Here is a 24,217-nt window from a genome sequence, read left to right as displayed (position 1 = left end):
ATCTTTAAAAACATACTGGAATAAAAATGGAAGAAAGAACAAGAAAACTAAATGATAGGAAAACAAGTTTTACCAGAGTTAAGTTGTTGTAGAGCAAGTGAAAATATTTTACTAAGAGGCAAACTAAATAAACAAAAATTACCAGGGCAAAGTAGAAATAAATGTATGAACTCAGGGGAAAAGTGATAGGAAAATGGAACCAAATGAAAGCAAGCTGGCAGATGAAGCAAGAAACTAGAAGAAAATATAAATATCCTGGAAAAAATATTTTGATTGTTTTACATATGTGTGTATTGAATCTGTTGAAATTGTACACTATAAATACTTTGAACTTATTGAATTAAGTATACTTTCAACAGTAAGCTAAAAGAAAAAGACAAACTTACTGATATATGCAACAAAATGAATAAATCTTCAAAACACCATGTTAACTATGTACATAAAGAAGCATGTAATATTATTCCATTTATGTAATATATTAGAACAGATAAAATTAAGATCATGTAATTCCGAACAGTTGCTTTCTGAACGTGGAAGGAATTAACTGAGAAGAGACATCAGGGAAATTCTGGTATCTTGAGCAGATTGGTGATTGTACAGACATATATAACTGTCAAAACTCATTAAAATAACAATTTAAAGTCTCTGTTCTTTATTTCATTCTAATTATGCCTAATATTTTTTTTAAAAAGTTTTTGGGGAAAAGATTTATGGAGTACAAGAAAAAGATTCAACATATGTACAATTGGAATCTAAAAGAACAAAATAAAATATTAGGCTAGAACAAATATATTAAAACCTGAATCCAAAATAATTTTCAGGAATAGAGAGACTTCAAGGAATATAATTTGAACCAGTGAAAATTGATCTAAAAGTATCATGCACTGGATATGTTCTAATGAAGATTCTGGACTTTAAAAAAAAAAAGGACAAAAGGTTAAAAAATAATTCTGCAATGCACTTCAACTTCTCCCTTGGTTAGTCCTGCTTGCCTGCTTCTTATAGGGCATTCCCTGCTAAACCTTCTGCACACAAATCTTCATCTCACAGTCTTTTTCCATGATTCCACTTGGGACACACCAAAGGAAATCTCAATTCTGAAAGGTAGAAATAGTACAGATAACTTTCTATTAATACTATAAATAATATATTACTGTGGATATTTGTAAGTAAGTTAACTTTGTACAATTTGTAAGTAGTACATAGCATGGAATAAAACTGGAGTTAATTGCAAAACCAGAGAACAGAAATCACTACTTCATAGTTGTTTTTTTTTAAGTTTTAGGTTAAAGAGAAAAGCTGAACAAAATGCAAAATATCCCTACAGCAGTCACACTTTAAGATAAGAAACTGTAGGATACAGTTTAAACAGTGCTGAAAAAACTTTTATACTTTGTATACATAATAAGAAGACATGAAAATAAATATTCAACTAATATGAAAACCAGATTTAAAAACAAAAATAGAAACTAATGAATTAGTTTGTAGAATTAAAAAACTAATAGCTTACCTAATTAGGCTTCAGGTTACCTAAGAAAAAATAAAAGTACTTCCATACAAAAGAAAAAAAAAGAGGTACATGAAAATAGCTGTAGATGCAAGGAAAAAATTATAGACTATTTAGCTAACTCTGCAAATAAATTTGAAAGCCTAGGTTAAATGGATAATTTTCTAGGAATATATATTATATCAAAACTCATTCCTTAATAAATAGCAAATCAAAATAGGGAGGATTGAGGGGGAAGGGAACCAAAGTAGTATCAAGATGTGCTATGTACAGGCACAAACTCCCATAATACATGAAATTATTATGTCCTGCAAACATACATTAATAAAAACTAAAGAAAAAGCTAAAGTTAAAAAAAAATCTCCCGCAATAAATACTAGGCCAAATGCAGGTTAATGTTGCTACAGCAATAATGATAGATAAATTCAATTTTATTAAAATTAATATAGAATATGGAAAGAGAAAGATACCTTCCAAAATTTTTCCAGCAGTACATCAAAAAATGATATAACAAAATGGAGGTTATTCAAGAACAATTCAATATCAAGGTTATTAATCATTAATAAATTTGTGATGGAAAATAATATGGTAAATTATATGGACGCTAGAATGCATTGAAGCTAATTTAGTATCCATTTATCTAGAAAATAGGCAAAATATATATAATTACTTTCTTAAAATATAGTTTTCTTAAGAAAATATTACTTAGGAAAAAATTTCTTAAGAAAATATTACTTTCTTAAAATATATTTCAACTCAAAGCTGGTATACTGTTTCCTAGGAAATAGAAAGCGTCCCACTAAAATGAAGAACAAGTTAAGTATTTTCATCAATATTATTATTTAAAATTGTTCAGAGGAGATTTAACCAGTGAAATAGGAAGACAGAAAGAAACTAGAGGTATAAAAACAGGAAAATGAAGGGCTGGGGATTTAGCTCAGTGGTTCCACCACCTCCCTTACAAGTACAAGGTCCCGAGTTCGATCCTCAGTAGAAAAAAAAAAAAAAGGACAGGAAAATGGGAGATAAAATTATAAGTCTTTGCAGATACAATTCAATTTGAAAAAACTAAAAAGGCAACAACTAAAAAACTCCTATAACAAATAAATTCAGTATGATAACTATGTGGTAAAAGTATTCATATATAAAAGCTATAATCATTGGCCAAGTTAAATAAAATAAATTGCCTAGGAGTAAACTAAATTTATAAATAAAAGATGTGTTGACCTACCTCACAGGGGTGTTGTAAAGATGAATAAATGTTGGTATTGTATTTTGAAAAAAAATGATCCTTAGAAATAAAATGAATACTTAAATGAAAGAGAATAATATGTTCTTTGATTAGGAAGACTCAACATCTGAAAATATTAAAATAATTCAAACAATCTAAAACAGAATTGCAATAAAATTTAGCAGGATTCATATAAAATTAGCTGTAATAATGAAGTGAGGGATTGAGCCAGACAAGCTGAATGTTATAGGAAAATTAAACAAACAAAAAGAAGAGTAATAAGAGTACTAAAAGATGTTAAAATTTATTATTCAGTCTTGCTGATTAAAGTACAAAGTTTTACTAATAAAAAGAGAAATAGAACAGAATGAAAAGCTGAGACTCACCTAATGAAATCACTGGAAGAAATAGAGCTAATACTTAAAACTGAAAAATAAAACCTGAAAATAGCAGGGAGAAATCATGGTTTGTATTTGTCTCATACATACAATACAATATCTCAAGGAAGACTCTCAACTTCATAATAGGAGAAATAAAACGTTAAAATACAGTGAAACCAGACAAAATACACTAAAATTCCAGATTAATATTTCGCTAATGATGTGGAGAAATAGGTATTTTCATTGATTCTTTTTGGAGGTAAAAATAGTATCTTGGACAGAAAGAGGAAAAATTTTAAGATTACAGTTTTATATACCCTTTGGTACAGCAGTTTCACTTCTAGCAATGTATCCTAGAGGTACAAAATTGATACATGAGCACCATTTTTGTTGCAACATTACTTGAGCTAGTAAAAGATTGAAAATAGTCCAAATATCTAATTTAACTTCCTCGCAATTCATAAACCATGCACTGAGACTCAGAACTCAGTCCATCCAGAGTAAGAAATTAATATGTGTTATGTATATGTACCAACTTCCCATGAGGAATGTAAACATTATGTATTATACACATGTACCAATAAACTAAAATTAAAACAAGACAAGAGTTGGGAGGAGTAGGGGTAACATATGTGAGACATCTAGTAGAATGCCTTACGTACTTAAAGGCTCAATAAGTTATTTTGACAGCCAATGGTATCTGCTGTGATTGTCATTGTTGTTATTAGCACCAGCATTATCAACATCCTATCAGCTGATGGAAGAACTGGATCCCTACTCTGTTAGACCAAAGAGTCTCTGTTTTCTAAGGAGTAGTTTTTGTGCTTATAGTTTGTTAATGTCATAATAATTTTGAGGAGTGCTGGCTCAGCATGTGATTAATAAATGGAATGCTTTCACTGACAAAAATTATGTTTTGGAAGCAAAAAAAAGATAGCTTTTTCTAATGCACATGTGAAAATGTTATGGGCAGGCATTTTTCCTCACAGGGGGAATTGAAAGACTTTGGGGAGGCAATTCTAGCTTTTTTTTATGTGTTTCCAATCCATTATTATCATCTTGCCTACATACAATTTAATTGAAAGTCCACCTAACTTGTCTTTCTCAAGTCCTTCCAAAAGATTTCTAGTTCAGTTTTAGTAAAATAGAAACAAGCCTTTTTGCAGTCATCTTTCATCAGTTTAAGTTATAGTTAAATAAATTATGTAACAACCTGTTACCACTGATCTGTACATATTTAGGGATAAACAGAACCAATTTTTGGAATCAGGTCAACTAGTGGAAGTAACTGTGCTTTGTCATGATTTAAAGTAGCCAACAAGCATACAAGCAACATACCAGTTAGTATATCTGAGAGACAGCTTGATCCAGCAAGTTGGTTAAGAGGTCATTTAAAACAGCTTTTATTGCAAACCAACAAGTAAAGAGTAGTCCATTATATTCCAAGTGAAATAAAATGAGAATAATCCAAATAAAAATGATTTGCTACTGTTTTCACATTTTTATGTTAGGACTGCTTTGTCTTCATTATGACTTCCCTATGAACCCATGTTCTTTCCAATGTTTCAGGCTTTGGTCAAAGAGTTACAAAACGATGTCCATGTGATAAGACAAAAAATCAGAGAGCTTAAAAAAATGCAGAAAAACAGAGAAGCTTGTAAAACTTCAACACATAAAGCTCAGACCTTGGCAGCGTCTATCCTGAACATTTCACGATCAGATCTTGAGGAAATACTGGACTCAGAAGATGAAGTGGTAATGTCATTTCAATATTGACTAATAAGTGGCTTATTACACATTCAGTGCATATTTTGTTTGTTTTATAATTCTTAGAATTTCATCATTAAGATTACATTTGTGAAGGTAAGATTAATGTGGTAATGATATACATCCAATATTAACCAACTCAAAAAACTTTTAGAGAAATTTAACTGTGTAATATAGAAACAACTCTCAACATATATTTTGAATTGCTTGTCATTTTGGCCAGTTATTCTTTTCCTGTTTCTTCCATTTTCTTTAATTAATTATGTTACATTGCTTCCAAACTAGTATTTTAGATTAAGTCAGTTTGAATGGATGTAGTTAAGCTGTATCTCGTATGTGAGATTCTATATAATGTTTCACTTTGTTTTTTGTTTGTTTTGGCTGTGCTGGGGTTAGAACCCAGGTCCTCACTCATAATGGGCTGGCACTTCTGAATTACACCCTCAACCTGGGTTTTTCTCAGCTAAATATTATTCAGCTAAACCTAAAATTGTTGATCAATATATATTTTGAAGATACATTGTTGAAAAAATGTATTTATTGTGAGTATATGTGAGCTATATACAGAAATTAAAATTTGTGAATAGTGAAAAACTTCCCAAAAAGTTAAGATCGAGGCTACTCATGTCTAGAGTTCTAACATAAGCAGATACAGCAAAATTTCTTGTGTGGGTATGTGTGTCTGTGTGCACAGGGTACTTAATACACAGAGTCTGTGCAGATTCTGTACTTCCAAGGCATTGCCTTTAGTAGGTTTCTAAAAGGATGCCTTCTCTAAGCTGACAAGTTAGAAAAAGGCATCTCCTTTTAATTGTCAAATTAAATTTTTTTTCTTCAACTACATACCTCTCATTACAATTCCAAAGACTAGATGATGCATTTCTGTGGAAAAAATGACACCTCTTGGCAGATGCAATGTGAAATCAAAATATACAGCACTGTAATATTGCAGCCCACATAACCTTGAATGAAGGCCTTCATGAAGAAAAAGGACTCAAGTACAAATACACTGTTCTGAGGAGGATCAATGAACCTTAACATATTTCCTAGATTTAATTACAGACTAGGGCTATTTAAAATGATCCCTGCATTTTGTAGCGAAATAAGGTGTCGAGTGTCTTGCCCAACCAAAGCCCAGACCACCACTTTTATGTTCTTTGAACTGCATCAAACTGCAATAAATTTGTTTAAAAAACTGACCACCTGTGTGAAGTGGCTGGCATCTCAGTCTATATCTTGAGCTGCACCATGAAAGCAGAAATATAATACTGTACTCCTAAATTATTGTGAAATACAGAAGTATAACTTTATCTTCCATATGTAAGGGAACACTTATAAATTAAATATTAAAGAGCATGAATTTAAATATTCCTACATTGAGAGTACAGGCAGCTCTTTGTTAAAAATTGTTCTACTGGTCACCCTGTAGATTTATTCAGTAACCAATAGTATGACCATGTTGTATAAGAATATCAACACCAGTATTTTCATCTTTGTAGGAAATGAAAAGGACAAAGATAGATGCTGAAAATGACAAAGAATGGCTGATGTACATTCAGAAACTTCTTGAAGGACAGGTATTCTTTTTTCTCTCTTTTTCGCTTCATACAGTAAAACTTCCAAATAAAAATATAAGCCTTACATTTTTACTAGAAGTCTAACTTTTTCTAAACATTTACCCATTACTTACTCCTTTTTAGGTAAAGAATTATCCTGAAAGGTAGGCAGGAAAGTTAACCCTCTATTTGTGCTTTTGGACTTAACAAATGAAACAAATGCCTTGGGAAAGAGCCAACATGAGTCTTAGCAAATGCATTAATTAAATTATTGAGTCAGTTTCTGTGCTTGCCAGACTGAAAAGGATCCATTCTCTCAGACCTCTTAGGAAAGCAGATTCTTTGTTATGTGTCTTTAAAGTTAGTAGTTGATATGGACACCTGAGGAGTTCATGGTTTCAGTGACCTTTTACTGTGGACCTGTTTCCAGTCAATTCATGTTTTCCTCACAGCCAGACAGCTGTTTATTACTGTGTCTTCCCGCACTCTCTACAATATTTTCTACTGAGACCTCGAGCAGCTTGTTAGTGGGAAGTAAATATTGATTTGGCATCCTGTCAATGCAGAAAGAATGAAAAAATTTCCACCAGAGGCCCCTCAAACATTTTCCTATCGACGTTTTCTGGGCTGAGTAGAAAGCTGCATAGAGAATGACAAGGCCAAGACGAGTGGAAATCCCTGAGGGGTCTATTGAGACTGCTGCTGTGACCTGTGTGGTACTTTCTCTTCCCTTTCAAGTATTTTTTTAATACACATAGAGTCTGCTGGGATGCGCCCCTCTTGTAAGTGATCAAGGGCAGTTTATTGGCAGGTGAGAGCCCTGCTTTGCTAGTCATAGCCAGCTTTTGTTTTGAAATCATTGACAGCATGTAATGTATTTTAAAACTTTTTCATTAGTTTTTTGCTCATTCCAATTGTTTATTTCAGAATTGATCAGGAATAAACAAAAGCTAAAACATATTTGTGAAAATAGCAAAAATAACTGTCCTATGATTTTTTGAAAGATATTATAAATGCTTCTCTGTAAAGATTGAAAACAGAAGCTGATACTAAGTCTAATTGTTTTACACTTATATTAACAAGTAACAGTTTCTGTGTTTTTGGTTAAATCAAGACAAAATAAAGTGTATAAGTTATTCGTATTAACATCAGTTTTATGTCTTTTTGAAATATCTGGAATCACTTCAGTAATAATGAAAGGTAATCGGCAGTCTTTTGCTCAAAGTTGTCGAGGTCCAGATGTGCAGGCACTCAACAAAACCCTCTGCAGGGACAGCCTGCCTCTGAGAAGCAAGACCATTCTCACTCGAGTCGTGTCATGTGCACCAGGACTCAGCTCATAGGGGAGTTCAGTACTGACTTTGTGAGGTGTTTTTCCCTCCAGCTTGAAGATGATAAAAATAAACCTTTGAATGATTTTTTTAAGTGTTCACCATGTAAGTATGACCTTGTATGTCTTTTAGAAAGTTTATCATCATATATGAGCATAAAGAATAATCAATATGTATAAATCTTTATTAAATTTTACTAGTTATACTGACACAGGACCTGCTTATTTTGGCTAACATATATAGAGGTATGTACACACATCCTACATTATCTAGATATGTGCTTATTCTGTCCAGTTAGTATAAAAAAAATCCCATTGAAAACAGCATCAGACTACTTAATACTGCAGCTTGATATAGTGCCTTTTTGTGCCACTGAGCCTAGACTCTGGAATATAATTGCCTGGTGGTATTGATTTAATTGCCCAGGTTTATTTGTGGACTCCTAATTATTGACTGGAGGTAAATTTAATGGAGCAGGCTTTATGAACACAGGGAAACCGCTGCTGTTGCTGTTATACATAATGAACTGCGTCATGTGCCTTCAGATCATTTTTCAAACTAATTTTATTCCACTGTGACAGTATGATAACATTTAAAAAGTCAAAGACTTTTTATTTTTATTATGACATAGGTGGTTTTGCTGATGTCTTTGGATTTTGTGAGGGAAAAAAATAGGGACTTCATTGGTTGCACTTGAATGTCACTTTATAATTATGCCCGAGAGAAAAATCTATAAAATGGAAAACATCGCTTGTTTTGTTAGCCTTTTCTTCTGTCTCAATCTCAGCAGTTATATTTGTCCTGGATTTTAGAAAACATTTTCTTTGACCATCAGTTCTTTTAGTGTCCAAATTATACTCACAGGTTTCTGTGGGTAAAGTATAAATATGTTTGCCTATGTATTTGGTTTCGTTTGTAGCTTACACATTGTGTATATGAGTTTACATGACCTTTAAGTTATAGAATAATTGGTCACATTCCTTTAAACTCCTAATTAATTCAATATTCATGTTTGAATATTAAAATATTTCATAGATAAAATTATAGGAAAATTTCCCTTTCATATCCTCCCTCTGTGTTGCTGTTTGATAGAATCCTAAAATTACAATGGTATATCTGGCCCTGTGATTTTATCTTTTGTTTATCTTTAGTGTTCTATAAAAATTTTCATCTGCATTCATTTGATGGTATTTTATGTTGGAAAAAATATTTACCACAAACAAAAAGCAGTTTTGCTATGTGACAGTGTGAAACTACACAATACATACTACTGCTGTTACCCAGAAGTACATGAGAACTGAAAGGTCTACAATTTTAACTCATATGTATTTGATATAGAATGCAAATATATGTTCTCATTATTTCAAATAGTTCTAATGCAGTTGGTGGTTTTATGTATTTGTTTCTTTTTGTGCAACTTACCTTTTTCTCCAGAGAATTTCGAATACTAAGAACCACACTGGGAATAGATATTAAGATCTACCTTCATTTTTCTATGGAATAGCTACCTTTATTTTCTTTTGATATTTTTACTTAATTCTTCTTTTCACATTAACACTTTTTAAAACGTATAACAAATAAGCAAATTTGTGATTATAGTAATCATGAATTTTGAGGGAGGGAGCCCAAAGTAGCTTATTTGTGGTTTAGGAACTGGAAGAAAGAAAAGTAGGCTGGGACCAGACCGTACAAACTTTTGAGCAGGAAAGGGATGTGAGCAGAATTATGCTTTAGAAAGATACATGATAGCAGTATATAGAATGGCTTTGAGAGAGAAGAAACTGGAAGTAAGAAAGTAATCTAAGTGGGATTCAGTGAGGGTCTGGATGTGCCCTGGTCATAGAAATAGAGAGGCCGGAGGAGAATGTGACCCATATCAGAGTGAGTGAAAACATTGCAGCAATGAGGAAAGAAACCAAAGATGGGTAATTTAAGTTTAATACTGACCATGATGAGAAAGATGAAAAGAATAAGAATTTTAGCGATCAGAAGAGATAAAAGCAGGTTTGGTAGGCAAGAGATGTTAAATAATGATTGAAGCCATAGTATATTTAATAGGTTGACAATATTCAGGGATCCAGTTCTCCCTTAATACATCCCAACCTTCTCTCTGACTCTTGTCAGTGAAATATAACCATGTACGAATGCACTTCAAGGCTGGGCATCATGGCACATAATATATAATCTCAACTCTACAGAAGGCTGGGGCAGGAGGATTCCTTGAGCCCAAGAACTCAAGGCCAGACTGGGCAACAGAGCAAGACTGTATCTCAAAAATAAAGAAAGTAAAATAAAAATGCAGTTTAAACTCTTACACTTCAACAACAAAAAAACAAAAATTCAGTTTTCAGAAGGACAAGAACTTGAATAAACATTTCTCCAAGCACATATACAAATAGCCCGTAAATAAATGAAAAGATATTTAACATTATTAGCCATTAGGGATATATGACTCAAAAAACAATATAATACTTCATATTTACTATGGTTGCTACAATAAAAAAGATAGTAACAGGTGTTATCAAAGATACAGATTAATTGGAACCATCATTCATCGCTAGTGGGAATGTAAGTTGGTGTAGTTCCTTTGGAAAACTGTGGCACTTCTGCAGGAAGTTAGAGTTACTACAAGACCCAGCAATTTCACTTCTAAATGTACACTCACAAGAAATGAAAAAAATATGTCCATTACAAAAACTTGTACTGGAATGGTTATAAGAGCATTATTTTTTATAGCTCCAAAGTGGAAACAGTGAAAGGATTTATCAGCTGATGAATGGACAATCAAAATGTAGTGTTGCATACAACAAAATATTATTCAACTACAAAATGGAATGAAATATTGATGTATACCACAGCATGTAAAAACTTTGTAAACCTAAGGTGAAAGAAGCCATTTATAAAATGCTGTATAGTATGATTCCATTCATATGAAATATCTAGAAGAGGCAAATTCATAAAGACATAAAGTGGGTTAGTGGTTGCCAGGGCATAGCTGGAGATGAAGAGTGGCTTCTAATGGGTGCAGGTGTTTGGGAGGGGAGAGGAGTGGTGAAATTTCCAGGAAGTAGACAATGGCGATTGTTACCCAGCCTTCTGACCCTATTGAAACCAATTATGTGCTTTAAAATGGTGAATTTTGCTACATGTCATATCTCTATTTAAAACAATTCCTTGCTGTGCTCAATAGTGCATGCCTATAATCACAGCTACTCAGGAGGCTCAGGCAGAAAGAATCACAAGTTCAAGGCCAGCCTGGGCAACTTACTGAGGCTCTGTCTCAACGTAAAAATAAAAAAAGCTGGAAATGTAGCTCAGAAATAGTGTACATGGATGAGGCCCTGGGTTCAATCCTCAGTATAGGTAATAATAATTCTCTAATATGTGACATATTAAAAAAGAAATAATATATTTTAAACTAAATTTAATAAAGTTCATATATATCATCTGTTTTTTTTCTGGTATGGGGGAATCGAACTCAGGACCTTGCGCTTGTGAGGCTGGAATGGTGCCACTGAGCTAAATCCCCACCTAAAGTTCATATATATATTGCCTTCCATCATTAAAAGAGACTGCTTTAAGCGTATTGGAATCTGAATTTATCTACTAGCCATTAAATATGAGTAAATGGATAGATTATTTTATTTCACACTTAGTAGTTTTCCCTCCACTGGCATATAAGGAAATGTCTCTCTTTCATATACTAGTTGATCTTACCTATGCACATATCCACACAAGAAGGAGTCAGTTTTTTATATCTTCCCCTCTAAAAGGAATTTTTTTCTACCCATTCTGATATTCAAAATTAAAATTATAATAAAGTTCATTTGGTTTTGTTTTCAAGCCTTGCTTGATAATACCTGCAACCATCCTTTAAAAATAGGACTTTATGAAGGACATAGAAAAAATGGGTGGAGAATAACTGAGCCTATGCTATGGAATTCATTCAAAAAACATATATTGAATTCCTAGTACATACCAGACATTATTTTAAGTTTGAAGGATACAACACTGAATAAAAAGAAAAATACAAGGACCCTCCTAGAACTTATATTCCTGGGAATGGAAGACAATAAACAAATAGTTAAAACAAATAGTTAAACTAAAGTTTACTAAATAGTTAACTTGAATGGAATAATGGATATATATACAAGGTGTGATTGAAACATTCAGTGAATATTTAAATTTTAAAAATTTTATTACAGTAAAAGACATATTGCCATTAATCCCCCTCAAAATATATCCTTTGCTCCAAACACATTCATCCCATTCTTTTTGCCACGATCTCACACAGTTCTGGAAGTCCTCTTTCGTGAATGTATAGTTGTGTTGTCATAGCTGCTCATGTCCTGAATTAAGTCAGAATGTTTATTTTTCATGGTTATTTTGACGTTGGGGAAGAGTCATAAGGCACATGGTGCCGGACCCTGTGAATAAAGTAGGTGAGGATACAGCATAATGTTTTTATAACCCAGCCTTTCTTTTGGATGGCACACAGCAATTTTCACCACATAACACCTCATAAGAGACACTTACTGAACAAGACTTCCCGAACTGCTTCAAAAAGTGGCAAGGACGATGGGATAAGTGAGGGAGAATATTTGAGGGGATTCATAGCAATGTATCTTTTACTGGAATAAATTTCTTCTTTAAACATTCATTGTATATTTTGATGTGTGTATAATGTACACATGCATAAAACATAATTTGTTTACATGCATAAAACGAATAATTTCATTTGTTTATAATAAATATGGTTCTTTACTAGGACTTATTAAATCTTTCACTGTGAATAGTTAGAAAAATGTGTCTTGATTTTGTTTTCTTGCTGCCTTACTCTTTATTGTTTGCTAATTCTTCTCTGGGTTTCATCCAGTCCATGTTAGTCCACTTTACATAATCATTCGCTTGTAGTGAAACCATATTAGGAAGTATATCTTTCCCCCTTCATATATTGAGAATTTAAAGTAGGCTTTGATCAGTAGTTTTTCTTTAGCTTTCAATATTTCTGTTCCTATTCGTTGCTTCAGATTTTGCAAATGCTGAAATTTAAAATGATTGGCTTTCCCCGGTGTCCTCTCTACAGAATATGCTTACCTTCTATAGAATGCATTGTGTGTAGCAGTGGAAAGGGTTTTGTAAATCTCCTTGGCTTTTGTAAGTAGAGCATACTACCAGCCTGAAGGTTATTTGCAAGTTTCTTCCTTGCAGTACTGAAAACATTTACGCTGTGATTGCTTCCTATGTTGTCCTTATAACTAATTTGCTGACGTATGTGCATACTAAGTCTCCCTCATTCACACATGTGCACATATAAACTCACATACTCAGTCACTCACACAAACTTATTCCTCATATCTGGCTGAAGTAGCAAGAATTAAAATTCTCCACTCAGAGATTTGCTGGAATATATTTTTTATTTATCACTTTAAAGCCTACTTTCATATATCAGAAAAGAGGCATTTGGGCTGGGGATTTAGCTCAGTGGTTTCGCCTCCTGCTGCGCAAGCGCAAGGACCCGAGTTCCCGAGTTACGGAGTTCGATCCCCGGTACCCAAAAAAGAAAAAGAAAAGAGACATTTGTAATTACGGGTAAAATGAGCATTTAAATTTTAAAAATATTCATTCTAACCTATATTTTCAGTATTTTATTGTAATTTTTAAATCATTTTACTAGCTCTTTGTGTTTATCTCAATATATATTCTTGTGCTATAAGTAAATGAGTTTTAACTATTATTCTAAAAAAATTAAGTCTTAACCACATAAAAATGATTTCTTCCTTAAAGTTCTTTATTAACAGCTAGTTTAATTGCTATACATATTTGAGAATAGCAATATGATTCGTTTAACAAACGTATTGAGTGACTATTTTATATGAAAATGGTGGTCAGCATGGGAGACAAATAGGATAATTCAGGCCCTCAAAGGAGGACAATCACAAATGTGTGTGAGGATATGGAGAAATTGGAACCCTTGTATATTGCTGGTGAGAAAATAGTATAAGCTGCTCTAAGCAGCCCACTATAGCAGTTCCTCAAAAATTAACATGGAGTTATTATATTATCAAGAAATTGTATTTCTGAGTATATCTCCAAAGAAATAAAGACAGAGACTGAAAGAGATATTTGTACACCAATGTGCATAACAACATTTACAATAGCCAATAGTAGAAACAAGCCAGATACCCATTGATGGATGAGTGGATAAACAAAACATTTTTATATGTTAAATATACATAGTAAGATTTTTGTCACTGTGAAAAAATACCTCAGTAAAACAACTTAAAGGAGAAAATTTTATTTTGGCCAACAGTTTCAGAGGTTCAGTCCAAGGTCAGCAGGTTTTCTTTCTTTTTTTTTTTTTTTTGTATTAAATTCTTTTATTGGTACATTGTAGGTATACAACGCAATTACATTTCTCATTGGGAATTGTACCTTTATATAATGCATCTTGGTTCTTATTTTTTCCCCATTCCTAGCCCTCCCTTCACACCCTCCACCCTTCCCTATTTACAAAGACTTTATTTCCATTTTTTCCATTTCTCATCATTTTTTCCTTTCCCTTCTTTCCTTTCCCCTGCCCCTCCCACTACCCCTACCCCTTTGGACCTTTTCTTCCTATTTTACATTATCGATTATTCATTCTAATCATTGGTACATTTTAGGTGTACAATATAATGACATTCATCATTGGAAATTTGCACCTTTACATAGTCTCTCTTGGTTCTTATTTTTCACCCTTGCCCAGCCCTCCCTTCAACCCCTCCAGTCCTCCCTATTTACAAAGATTTTGTTCCTATTTTTCCATTTTCTCATATTAATCCCATTCCCTTGTATCCTTTCCCCTAGCCCTCCCACTTCCTTCCCCTTTGCCCCTTTTCTTCCTATTTCACATTACCTATTATACATTTAGTCCTTATTTACACTTTCAGTTTCTCACACCAGAGAAACTATTCAGTATTTACACGTGTTTCCTATTTATTTCACTTAAGAGTATTGCCTCAATATGCATCCACTTAGCTATAAATGTCTCTAATTTCTCATTTTTTATGGCTGAGTAGTACTCCATTTTATTAAAAAACCCCACATTTTCTTTATCCAGTCTCCAGTTGATGGGCATTTGGGCTGTTTCCAAGTTTTAGCTATTACAAACCGCGCTGCTATGAACATGGGCTCACATATTTCACTGTGGTATGATTCTTTTAATTCTTTGGGGAAGATCCCCAGCAGTGGAATAGCAGGGTCAAATGGGACTTCCAGTCCTAGTTCTTTGAGGTATCTCCATACTGATTTTCACAGTGCTTGCACCAGTCTACACTCCCACCAGCAGTGGAGCAGGGTTCCTCTTTCCCCCACAGCCCCGCCACCATTTGTTATTGGTTGATTTCAGGATACAGCCATTCTTTCTGGAGTGAAGTGGAATCTCAGCATTGTTTTCATTTGCATCTCTCGAATGACCAGTGATGTTGAACATTTTTTCATGTATTTATTTGCTATTTCTACTTCTTTGTCTGAGAAATGTCTGTTCATTTCAGATGCCCATTTTCGGATTGGGTCTTTAAATTTGGGAGGTCTGATCTTTTTAAGTTCTTTATAGATTCGAGATAGTACACCTTTGTCTGAGGAAGAGCAGGTGAAGATTTTTTCCCACATTGTGGGTTGTCTCTTCACACTGTTGGTGGTTTCTCTTGCTGTGCAGAAGCCTTTTAATAAGAATAGATCCCACTTGTTGATTGTTTGTGCTAGTTCAAGGGCAACTGAGGTTTTGTTCATAAAATCTTTTCCTACACCAATGTCTTCAAGGGTTCTACCTAACCTCTGTTCCAACTGGTTCAGAGTTTCTATTTTATTATTTAGATCTTTAATCCATTTTGATTTTAGTTTAGTGCATGGTGAGAGATACAGGTCTAGTTTTAATCTTTGGCAAGTTGAAGCCCAATTTTTCCAGCACCATTTATTAAAGAGGCTATCTTTCCTCCAGTGAGGGTGTTTGGCTCCTTTGTCGAAGATGAGATGGCTGAGTGTGTCTGGCATTGTTTCTGCATCTTCTAATCTGTTCCACTGGTCCTCAAGTCTGTTTCTTTGCCAGTACCATGCTGTTTTTCTCACAGTAGCTTTGTAGTAGAGTTGCAGGTTGGGGATTGTGATACCCCCTGCCATGTCTCTGTTACCTAGAATTGCTTTTGCTGTTCTGGGTCTCTTCTTGTTCCAAATGAATTTTTGGATTGTTTTCTCGAGGTCTATGAAGTATGCTGCTGGGATCTCAATTGGAATTGCATTAAATCTGTATAGCAGTTTTGGAAGTATGGCCATTTTCACTCTATTAATCCTTCCTACCCAGGAGCAGGGAATGTCTGTCCATTTTCTAATATCATCTTCAATCTCTCTTTTCAGAGTGCCATCGTTTTCAGAGAAGAGGTCTTTGATTTCTTTCATTAGGATGATTCCTAAGTATTTCAGTTTTTTGGATGCTATTGTGAAAGGAATTATTTGCCCCATTTCTCTCTCAGTGAGTCTGTTGTTTATGTAGAGGAAAGCTATTGATTTTTGTGTGTTGACCTTGTAACCAGCTACTTGACTGAATTTGGTTATTAAGTCTAGAAGACTTTTGGTGGAGTTCTTGGGGTCTTCTATATAGAGTATCATGTCATCTGCAAATAATGACAATTTGACTTCTTCATTACCTATCTTTATTCCTTTTATTTCTTTCTCTTGTCTAACTGCTGTGGCTAATGTTTCCAGAACTATATTGAACAAGAGTGGTGATAGTGGACATCCTTGTCTTGTTCCTGATTTTAGTGTGAAGGATTTCAGTTTTTGACCATTTAGTATGATATTGGCTGTTGGTTTTTCATAGATCGCCTCTATCAGTTTGAGGTAGAGACCATCTATTCCAATTTTTTGTAGGGTTTTTATCATAAATGCATGTTGGATTTTGTCAAATGCTTTTACTGCGTCTATGGAGATAATCATATGGTTTTTGTCCTTGGCTCTATTGATATACTGTATTACATTGATTGCTTTGCATATGTCGAACCATCCCTGCATCCCTGGGATGAATCCCACTTGATCAGGGTGTATGATCTTCTTGATGAACTTCTGCATTCTGTTTGCCAGTATCTTATTAAGGATTTTTACATCTATGTTCAATAGTGAAATTGGCCTGTAGTTCTCCTTTTCAGTTGGGTCTTTCTCTGCTTTGGGGATCAAGGTGATGCTTGCTTCCAGGATTGAATTTGGGAGTATTGCTTCCCTTTCAATTTTGTTGAAGAGTTTCAACAGTAGTGGCAGCAGTTCCTCTCTAAATGTCTTGTAGAATTCAGCAGTGAAGCCATCAGGGCTCAGGCTTTTCTTAGTTGATAAGTTTTTAATTACATTTTCCATTTCATTGGTTGATATTGGGTTGTTCAGAATTTTTAGGTCTTGTTCGTTCAATTTTGGTAATTCATATGTATCTAGGAATCTGTCCATTTCTTGTGTGTTGTCCATCTTATTGGCGTATAGGTTGTGGAAGTAGGTATTGATGATCCTCTGGATTTCTGCTGGGTCTGTTGTCATTTCACCCTTTTCATTCCTAATTGCATGGATTTGGGCCTTTTCTTTCCTTTTTCTGACAAGGTTGGCTAAAGGTTTGTCCATTTTGTTGATTCTTTTGAAGAACCAACTCTTGGCTTCATTGATTTCTTGTATCGTTCTCTTAGTCTCCATTGCATTGATTTCTTCTCTGATCTTTTTAATTTCCTCCCTTGTATGAGCTTTGGGGTTATCCTGCTCTTCTTTTTCTAGAAGCTTGAGGTTCAGCATCAGGTTGTTTAATTGGGCTCATTCTGTTTTCCTAAGATGCGTATTCACTGCTATGAATTTCCCTCGCAAGACTGTTTTCATTGTGTCCCATAGATTCTGATATGTTGTATTGTCATTGTCATTTAATTGAAGGAACTGTCTGATTTCTTCTTTAATTTCCTCTGTGACCCATTGGTTATTCAGAAGTATGTTGTTCAATTTCCACATGTTTATGAAATTTTTTGAGTTTCTTTTGCTATGGATCTCCAATTTCATCACACTATGGTCTGATAATATACAGGGGATAACTTCAATTCCTTTGCACTTACTTAAATATGTTCTGTGAGTGAGTATGTGGTCTATTTTGGAGAATGACCCATGTGCAGCTGAGAAGAATGTGTATTCTGATTTTGTGGGTGGAAGACTCTGTAAACATCTGTTAAGTTCATTTATTCAAGAGTTCGATTGAGTTATAGTATTTCATTACTTATTTTTAGTCTAGTTGATCTATCTATTTGTGACAGTGGGGTGTTGAGATCCCCCACTACAATTGCATTAGTGCATATATGACTTTTCATGTCCGTTAGTATTTGTTTTATATAGTTGGGCGCACTAGTGTTTGGTGCATAGATATTTATGATTTTCATCTCTTCCTCTTGGATTCTTCCCTTTACAAGGATGTAGTGTCCTTCTTCATCTCTCTTAGTCAGTGTTGGTTTGAAATCTACTTGATCTGCCAAGAGGATAGCTACTCCTGCTTTTTTGGGGGTTCCTGTTGCATGCAGTATTGTTTTCCACCCTTTAACTTTCAGTCTATGAGTTTGCTTTTGAATTAAGTGTGTTTCTTGTATGCAGCATATTGTTGGATTTTGCTTCTTGACCCATTCTGCCAGTCTATTTCTTTTGATTGGTGAATTGAGACCATTAACGTTGATGGTTATAACTGAAACATATTGACTTGTCATTGCCATGACTTTTTCTTTTTGTTGGGTTCTCCCCCTTTACATTTAAGTTCTTGTCATGCCAGATGGGTCCATTCTGCTTTGCTTCCTGGGGTTGTGATCCTCCATGTCTGTTCCTAGGATATTGTGTAAAATTCTTTGGAGTGCTGCTTTGGTATTCACGAAGTTCCTAAGGTGCTCTTTGTTATGAAAGTATCTTATATCTTCATCCAATTTGAAAGATAGTTTTGCAGGGTACATCAATCTGGGTTGGAGGCTGTTTTCTTTTAGGGCTTGGAATATGTCACTCCAAGCTCTTCTCGCCTTGATGGTTTGTGTTGAGAAGTCTGCTGTGATTCTGATGGGCTTTCCTTTGTATGTGATTTGTTTCTTTTCTCTGACTGCTTGTAGAACTTTGTTCTTCTGTTGAGTTTCTGGAATCTTAACAATTATATGCCTATGTGTAGATTTTTTTTTGATCAAGGCTATTTGGAGTCATATATGCCTCGTTTATCTGTATGTCAAGCTCTTTTCCCCTGCTTGGGAAGTTTTCTGCCATTATTTGTGTGAAGAGTTTTTTTTATGTCACCTGTATTCTCTCCTGTTTCTTCATTGACTCCAGTCAGTCTTATGTTATTCTTCTTTACATCATCTAGCAGCTGCTGGATTGATTTCTCGTGTTCCCTTATAATTTTGAAGCAATTTTTCTTTTCCTGGTCATTAATTGCAATCTTATCTTCTATATCTGAAATTCTGTCCTCCCATTGGCTCATTCTGCTGTGTAGACTTTCAGTGGAGTTTTTCATGTCCTGGAAATCTATTTGCATCTGTTTTATGGATTCCATTTGTTTCCTATCTTGGGATTCCATCATGTTCCTCAGCTCCTCTCTAGATTGATTAATCATGTCTTGCACTAAGGGCACAATTTCTCCTGTTATCTGAGAAATTATTTCTGATTTCACTTTTTCCAGATCCCCTTTTGTTGCCAGTTCAGTGGGTCCAGGTGGTTGAGTATCAGAGTGTTCCATCTCATTTCCCTTTGGGCTTGCTGTAGGTGATCTGGAAGTCTGGTTTTGAGACTTATTTACGTGTTTTCTCATTTTGACTGGGCCAGGGGGCTGTTAGCGCCTGCACAGATTACCTCTTCTGAGCTAGGTGAGGTGGGACAGGGGCCGGGAGCAGCGGTAGTGATGGTGACCCAAAAGCCCTTTCCTGTGGGCTGGGAGCAGCCGGAGGGATGGTGGCTGGGAACCCCTTCCTCTGGACCAGGAGCAGTGGGATGGTGGCTCAGAAGCCCCTCTCTCTTGGCCGGGAGCAGTGGGAGGGATGGTGGCCCGGAAGCCCCTTCCTCTGGACCCGAAGCAGTGGGACGATGGCTCAGAAGCCCCTTCCTCTGGGCCGGGAACAGTGGGACTCAATACCTTGGTCTGGTGGTCTGGTGTCCTCTGCGTCTTTGTAGTGTGGAGTCAGGTGGCTGCCTGTCTGCAGCGGGGTGATTCGGCGTCTTCCACGCAACTCAGGACCTCAGCAGGGCGTGCACAGACCTGCCTCTGGTTTTCTTGTTTTAGGCCTGTGGTAAGGCAGAAACATCATAGTGGAAGAAAGTAGCAGAGGAAAGATGCTCAGCTTATGGCAGCCAGGAGGCAGCCAGAGTCAGGAAGAAGCTGCAGACAAGACAGTCCCCAGGGTCTTGCTCCCATGCTCACTCCCTTTAATGAGGCCTAACTCCTGCAATCCTGTCCCTTCACAATAGTGCCATCAAACCCTAAATCCATCAGGAGATTACCCACTGATAAAGTCAGAGCTCACAGAGCTTCCAGAAGCCTCACCTCTGAACACAGGAACCTTTGCGGGAAGATTTTAAGTCCCAACCTTTGTATACATTTGATTATTTGTCCTTAACAAGGAGTGAAGTACTATATTGATATGAGCTACAACATGAACGAACGTGAAGATTTAGCATCATGAAGACATTATACTAAGTGAAATAAGCCAGACACAAATTGAAAATACTGTATGATTCCACTTATGTTTAGTCCCTAAAGTAGTCAGATTCATAGGGACAGAAGGTAGATGGTTTCCAAAGGCTGATCAGGGGAGGGAAATAGGAAGCTAGAGGTGCAGAATCTTAGTCTGGGAAGTTGAAAAAGTTCTGGAGACAGATGTTGGTGATGGTTGCACAACATCATGAATGTACTGAATGCCAATAAATAATGAACTTAAAAATGGTTAATGTGATAAAATTTATGTTGTCTCATAGTAGAATTTCTAGGCAGTTTATGGGAGCCACAGGTAATATTCCTTTCCATTATGATTTTATTGGTTTAATTTACAGAGAGTAACCTTATCTTTTTGTTTCCAAAACATTGGGAGGTGCTTATTAGTGTGAGGGCTGAATTCGAGCAGCCAAATGCAGTATAGTCAGATTTTGCCTTCTGGTAGATAAATTGCTTAAGGGAACAGACAGTAATCTTTTATCACCTATAATGTACTGAGGGAAAACAAAGTCAGCAGATTGTGCCATGACATTGTGGATTATCCAGAAGGTCAGTATAGGGCTGAAACACCCTATTCTTGTACCCTGAAGCCCAGCCTGTGTCCACCCCATTTCTATTTTCTCATAACACTCAAAGAATAAGAACATTTTTCATGTGGATTTATAATTAGGCTTTGCCCTGGCCTGCTGACAACAGATTGAGCTTTATGAAAGGAAACACTACAAAGTAGTAAAATCAAAACACCATAGTTAGAATCTTCGCATTGTAAAATATCTAAGCACTCACTCCCCCAGAGGATGGGCTCTGCCTTGTGGAGTGATAAGAATTTCAACAGCTGCTAAGCAAGTCCATTTTCAGCTTCACACGCCTTAGGCTCTTATTCACTTTCTCCTTATATTGACCAAATTGTCTCCTTGCAGTAAGCTTGCAGTGGCTTATGATCAGAAGACTTGGTTTTATGTCCTTTCTTGCTCTGCCATATGAAATAGCTCAAAGAAAGTAACTACAGCTTCTTAACTCAATATCTTTAACTATTAAAAAAAGTCACAGACTTTTAATGGTAAATAAAATAATACAAATAAAAACACATTGTCACAAGTGAATGTGTTTTTGTACCCTTAAAAAGGATAATGATTATTGAAGCCAAGAAAAAGTATATAGAGAAGAATTGAAACTTAGTATTCTAGTGATTTCCTGTGTCTAATAAATAAGTCTTGTTATTTATTTAAAAAGCGCATCTTTTTCCAGACTTCCTATAAGTCACCCCAGAAGGTGCTGTGCCAATTGCCTGGCATATAACAGGTGCATAAGAAATATGTGTTGAATACTTTCAGTGTAAATATATAATTCATCATCCACATTTACCCAGATTGGGGGGGGGTTCAAAATATATTTAAATCAGTAATAAGAGGCCAATTCAACTCTCCTTTGGATCTCTCCCAACCCCTTTATTCCTATCTTTCTGTTTAAGGCTTGTCTTAATCATTTCAGGCAGCTATAAGAGAATGTCATAGACTAGGCACCTTAAACAACAAATACTTATTTCTCACAGTTCTGGAAGCTGGGAATTCCAAGATCAAGGCATGGCAGTTCCACTGTCTGTTGAGGGTCTTGTTCCTGATTTGTAGGCTGTGGTCTTCATTGTATTCTCACATGGCAGAGAGAATGAATAAGCTCTCATATCACTTAAGTGCATTAATCCCATTCACAAGGGATCCATATTTATAATCTAATTACAGTACCTCCCTAAGTTCTCCCCATCACATTGGGCTTTAGGATTTCACATAGTTTTGAGGAGGACACAAACATTCAGTTTGGTCAGTAACAAAGGTCTACCTGCTAAGTACTTTTATTTCAATTAAGCGATTTCTTTTCCTGAATTCAGTGTTCATATTTATTGGTAAATATTGGTATTCATACCTGTCCTTTTAAGCCCTAAAATAGTTTCTTTAATGTCTCTACCAGAAGAGATTCCTGCTTGTTGTAGTAGACTGTAACAGCTCTCAAAGGCTTCGGTTTGTTGTCTGTATTCCACCTAGTCTTAAGGAGCATATGGGGAATGGACATATCCCCTCCTACATGGCACTTGGCTCTTGAGAATGAAGTTAATCATATTTGGGTACACTGAATACCAATATTATGATTATTATGTGTGAACATATGTGTTGGCTTTGCCTTTCAGGTAAGTAGAATCTAGTAAAAAAGAAAAAACCTTACAGGGAGGTGGAATAAATTAGGAACATGTCAGGCCTCAGAGTTTGAGGTCAGTTGTCCACTATCACTAAACCAATGTACTATCTTGAAGGTGAGGGCAAAATGGTAGTCTCTGATATATGAGAATACTAGTCATTAGTTGTAAAAGTGACTTAATGGCAGTAAGGCACAAGAGGAGGTAAGACCATGGTCAGCTGCTGAAGGCCCAGAGACAAAGTGTTAGCCCTGCTTAGGTGTGCTGTCCAGACAGAGTTCTGGTGTCCTCAGCGACCCCACAGGAAGCCTGGTCCAGGTGTGGAGGCACTGTTGAGTTTGCAACAAAGGCTGCAGCTAATTTGAATGTTCAAGCCTTTCTCTTCCATAGTGCATAATTTATCGTGACCATAAAGAACTTCTGACAGTTCTTTTTACTGAATCTTTCTTGTGAAAGGTTACCCCCCAACCCCAAGGATTTATAACAGGGTAGAGCACCAATTTGCTTTAAATATTTTGGAAATACTCCTTGAGGCATAAGAATAAATAAAATAACTTAAAATTTTCAACTCTTTTTTTTCAATTTTGTCTTATAATTTCTAGACTCTAGAGTAAAGTTCAAAAGTAAAGGGAAAGCAAATTATATCTTTTACCAAAGTTTGAAAGCAGCAGACATAGCCTTCTATGTATGTCAATTTTCAGCAGAATTACAAGAGTTCCATTAGGATATGTGGCAGAAATACAAATGGAAGCAAACTTGCCTCAAAATTTAGTGCCAAATTTAAATTATAAATAAGTTGTTACTTTTGGTAGCTTTCTTGATAATTTTGAGAAGTTCATTATTTTCATTTCAAGATAATAAAGTGTGTATTCATTTGTGTGTGATGTATAATAAATATACTAAATTTTGCATTTTCAATTTTATAATCTGCATTGACCTTGTCTTTTACAAATGCTTAGAAATCTCACTGAATCAGATGCTTTTTAAAGAGCTGATATAATACATAAAATTTTATATAAGAACTGATCAAAAATACTGTGTTTAACTTAAAAATCTATTTCAGTAAAAGACACTTTGCCCCTCAACTATTCTCCCTCCACACACAATTTAGCCCATTTTCCTTACCACTTTCCTAACCAGTTGTGGAAGTCCTTTGCAGTGAGTATCTTTACGAGGTGTTAAGCTGCTAAGGCTGTCATCCAACAGACAGGCAATACATGTAAAAATATTACACTGTGTCCTTGTTCACCAAGCGACTTCTGGCTCTTCCCCAAAGTCAAAATGACCATGAAAGGTAAATTTTTTGAATCTCAAAGAGCAGCCACAAGAACACAACTACACATTCACAAAAGAGGACTTCCAGAACTGCCCGAGACAGTGGCGAGAACAATGCAGTGTGTGTTCAAAGCAAAGAGGAATATTTTGAGGGAGATTAGTAGTAATTTGTTACACTTTTACTTTTGTTTCTACCAGTTCAGAGAGTAGGAGGTTATTCTCATTTTGTTAATCTTCCTTTTTGAAAATAATGCATATAAT

At 35.2% G+C, this 24,217-nt stretch overlaps 1 protein-coding gene across 13 annotated transcripts in view; it reads left to right on the top strand.

Moving 5' to 3' along the window:
• Positions 1-24,217, top strand: part of Cntln (centlein) — a 553,090-nt gene that overhangs the window by 351,082 nt on the left and 177,791 nt on the right. For 12 of the 13 annotated variants that reach the window (XR_015440059.1, XM_087183859.1, XM_087183868.1 and 9 more), the window contains 2 exons: positions 4,688-4,873; positions 6,385-6,462. Coding sequence is in view for 12 of the 13 variants with exons in the window: in XM_087183859.1 (XP_087039985.1) it covers positions 4,688-4,873; positions 6,385-6,462 (264 nt within the window). In the remaining variant the exon portion in view is untranslated. Of the gene's footprint in view, positions 1-4,687; positions 4,874-6,384; positions 6,463-7,972; positions 8,018-24,217 lie in introns of all 13 variants that reach the window. The other variant, XM_087183860.1, reaches the window with a different exon arrangement.

This window comes from Heterocephalus glaber, unplaced genomic scaffold (genome assembly GCF_053883595.1).
Source record: "Heterocephalus glaber isolate CG9 unplaced genomic scaffold, H.glaber_assembly_v1.0 deba00001481, whole genome shotgun sequence".
Classification (NCBI taxonomy): Eukaryota; Metazoa; Chordata; class Mammalia; order Rodentia; family Bathyergidae; genus Heterocephalus; species Heterocephalus glaber.
This window is presented reverse-complemented; position numbering and strand designations above follow the sequence as displayed.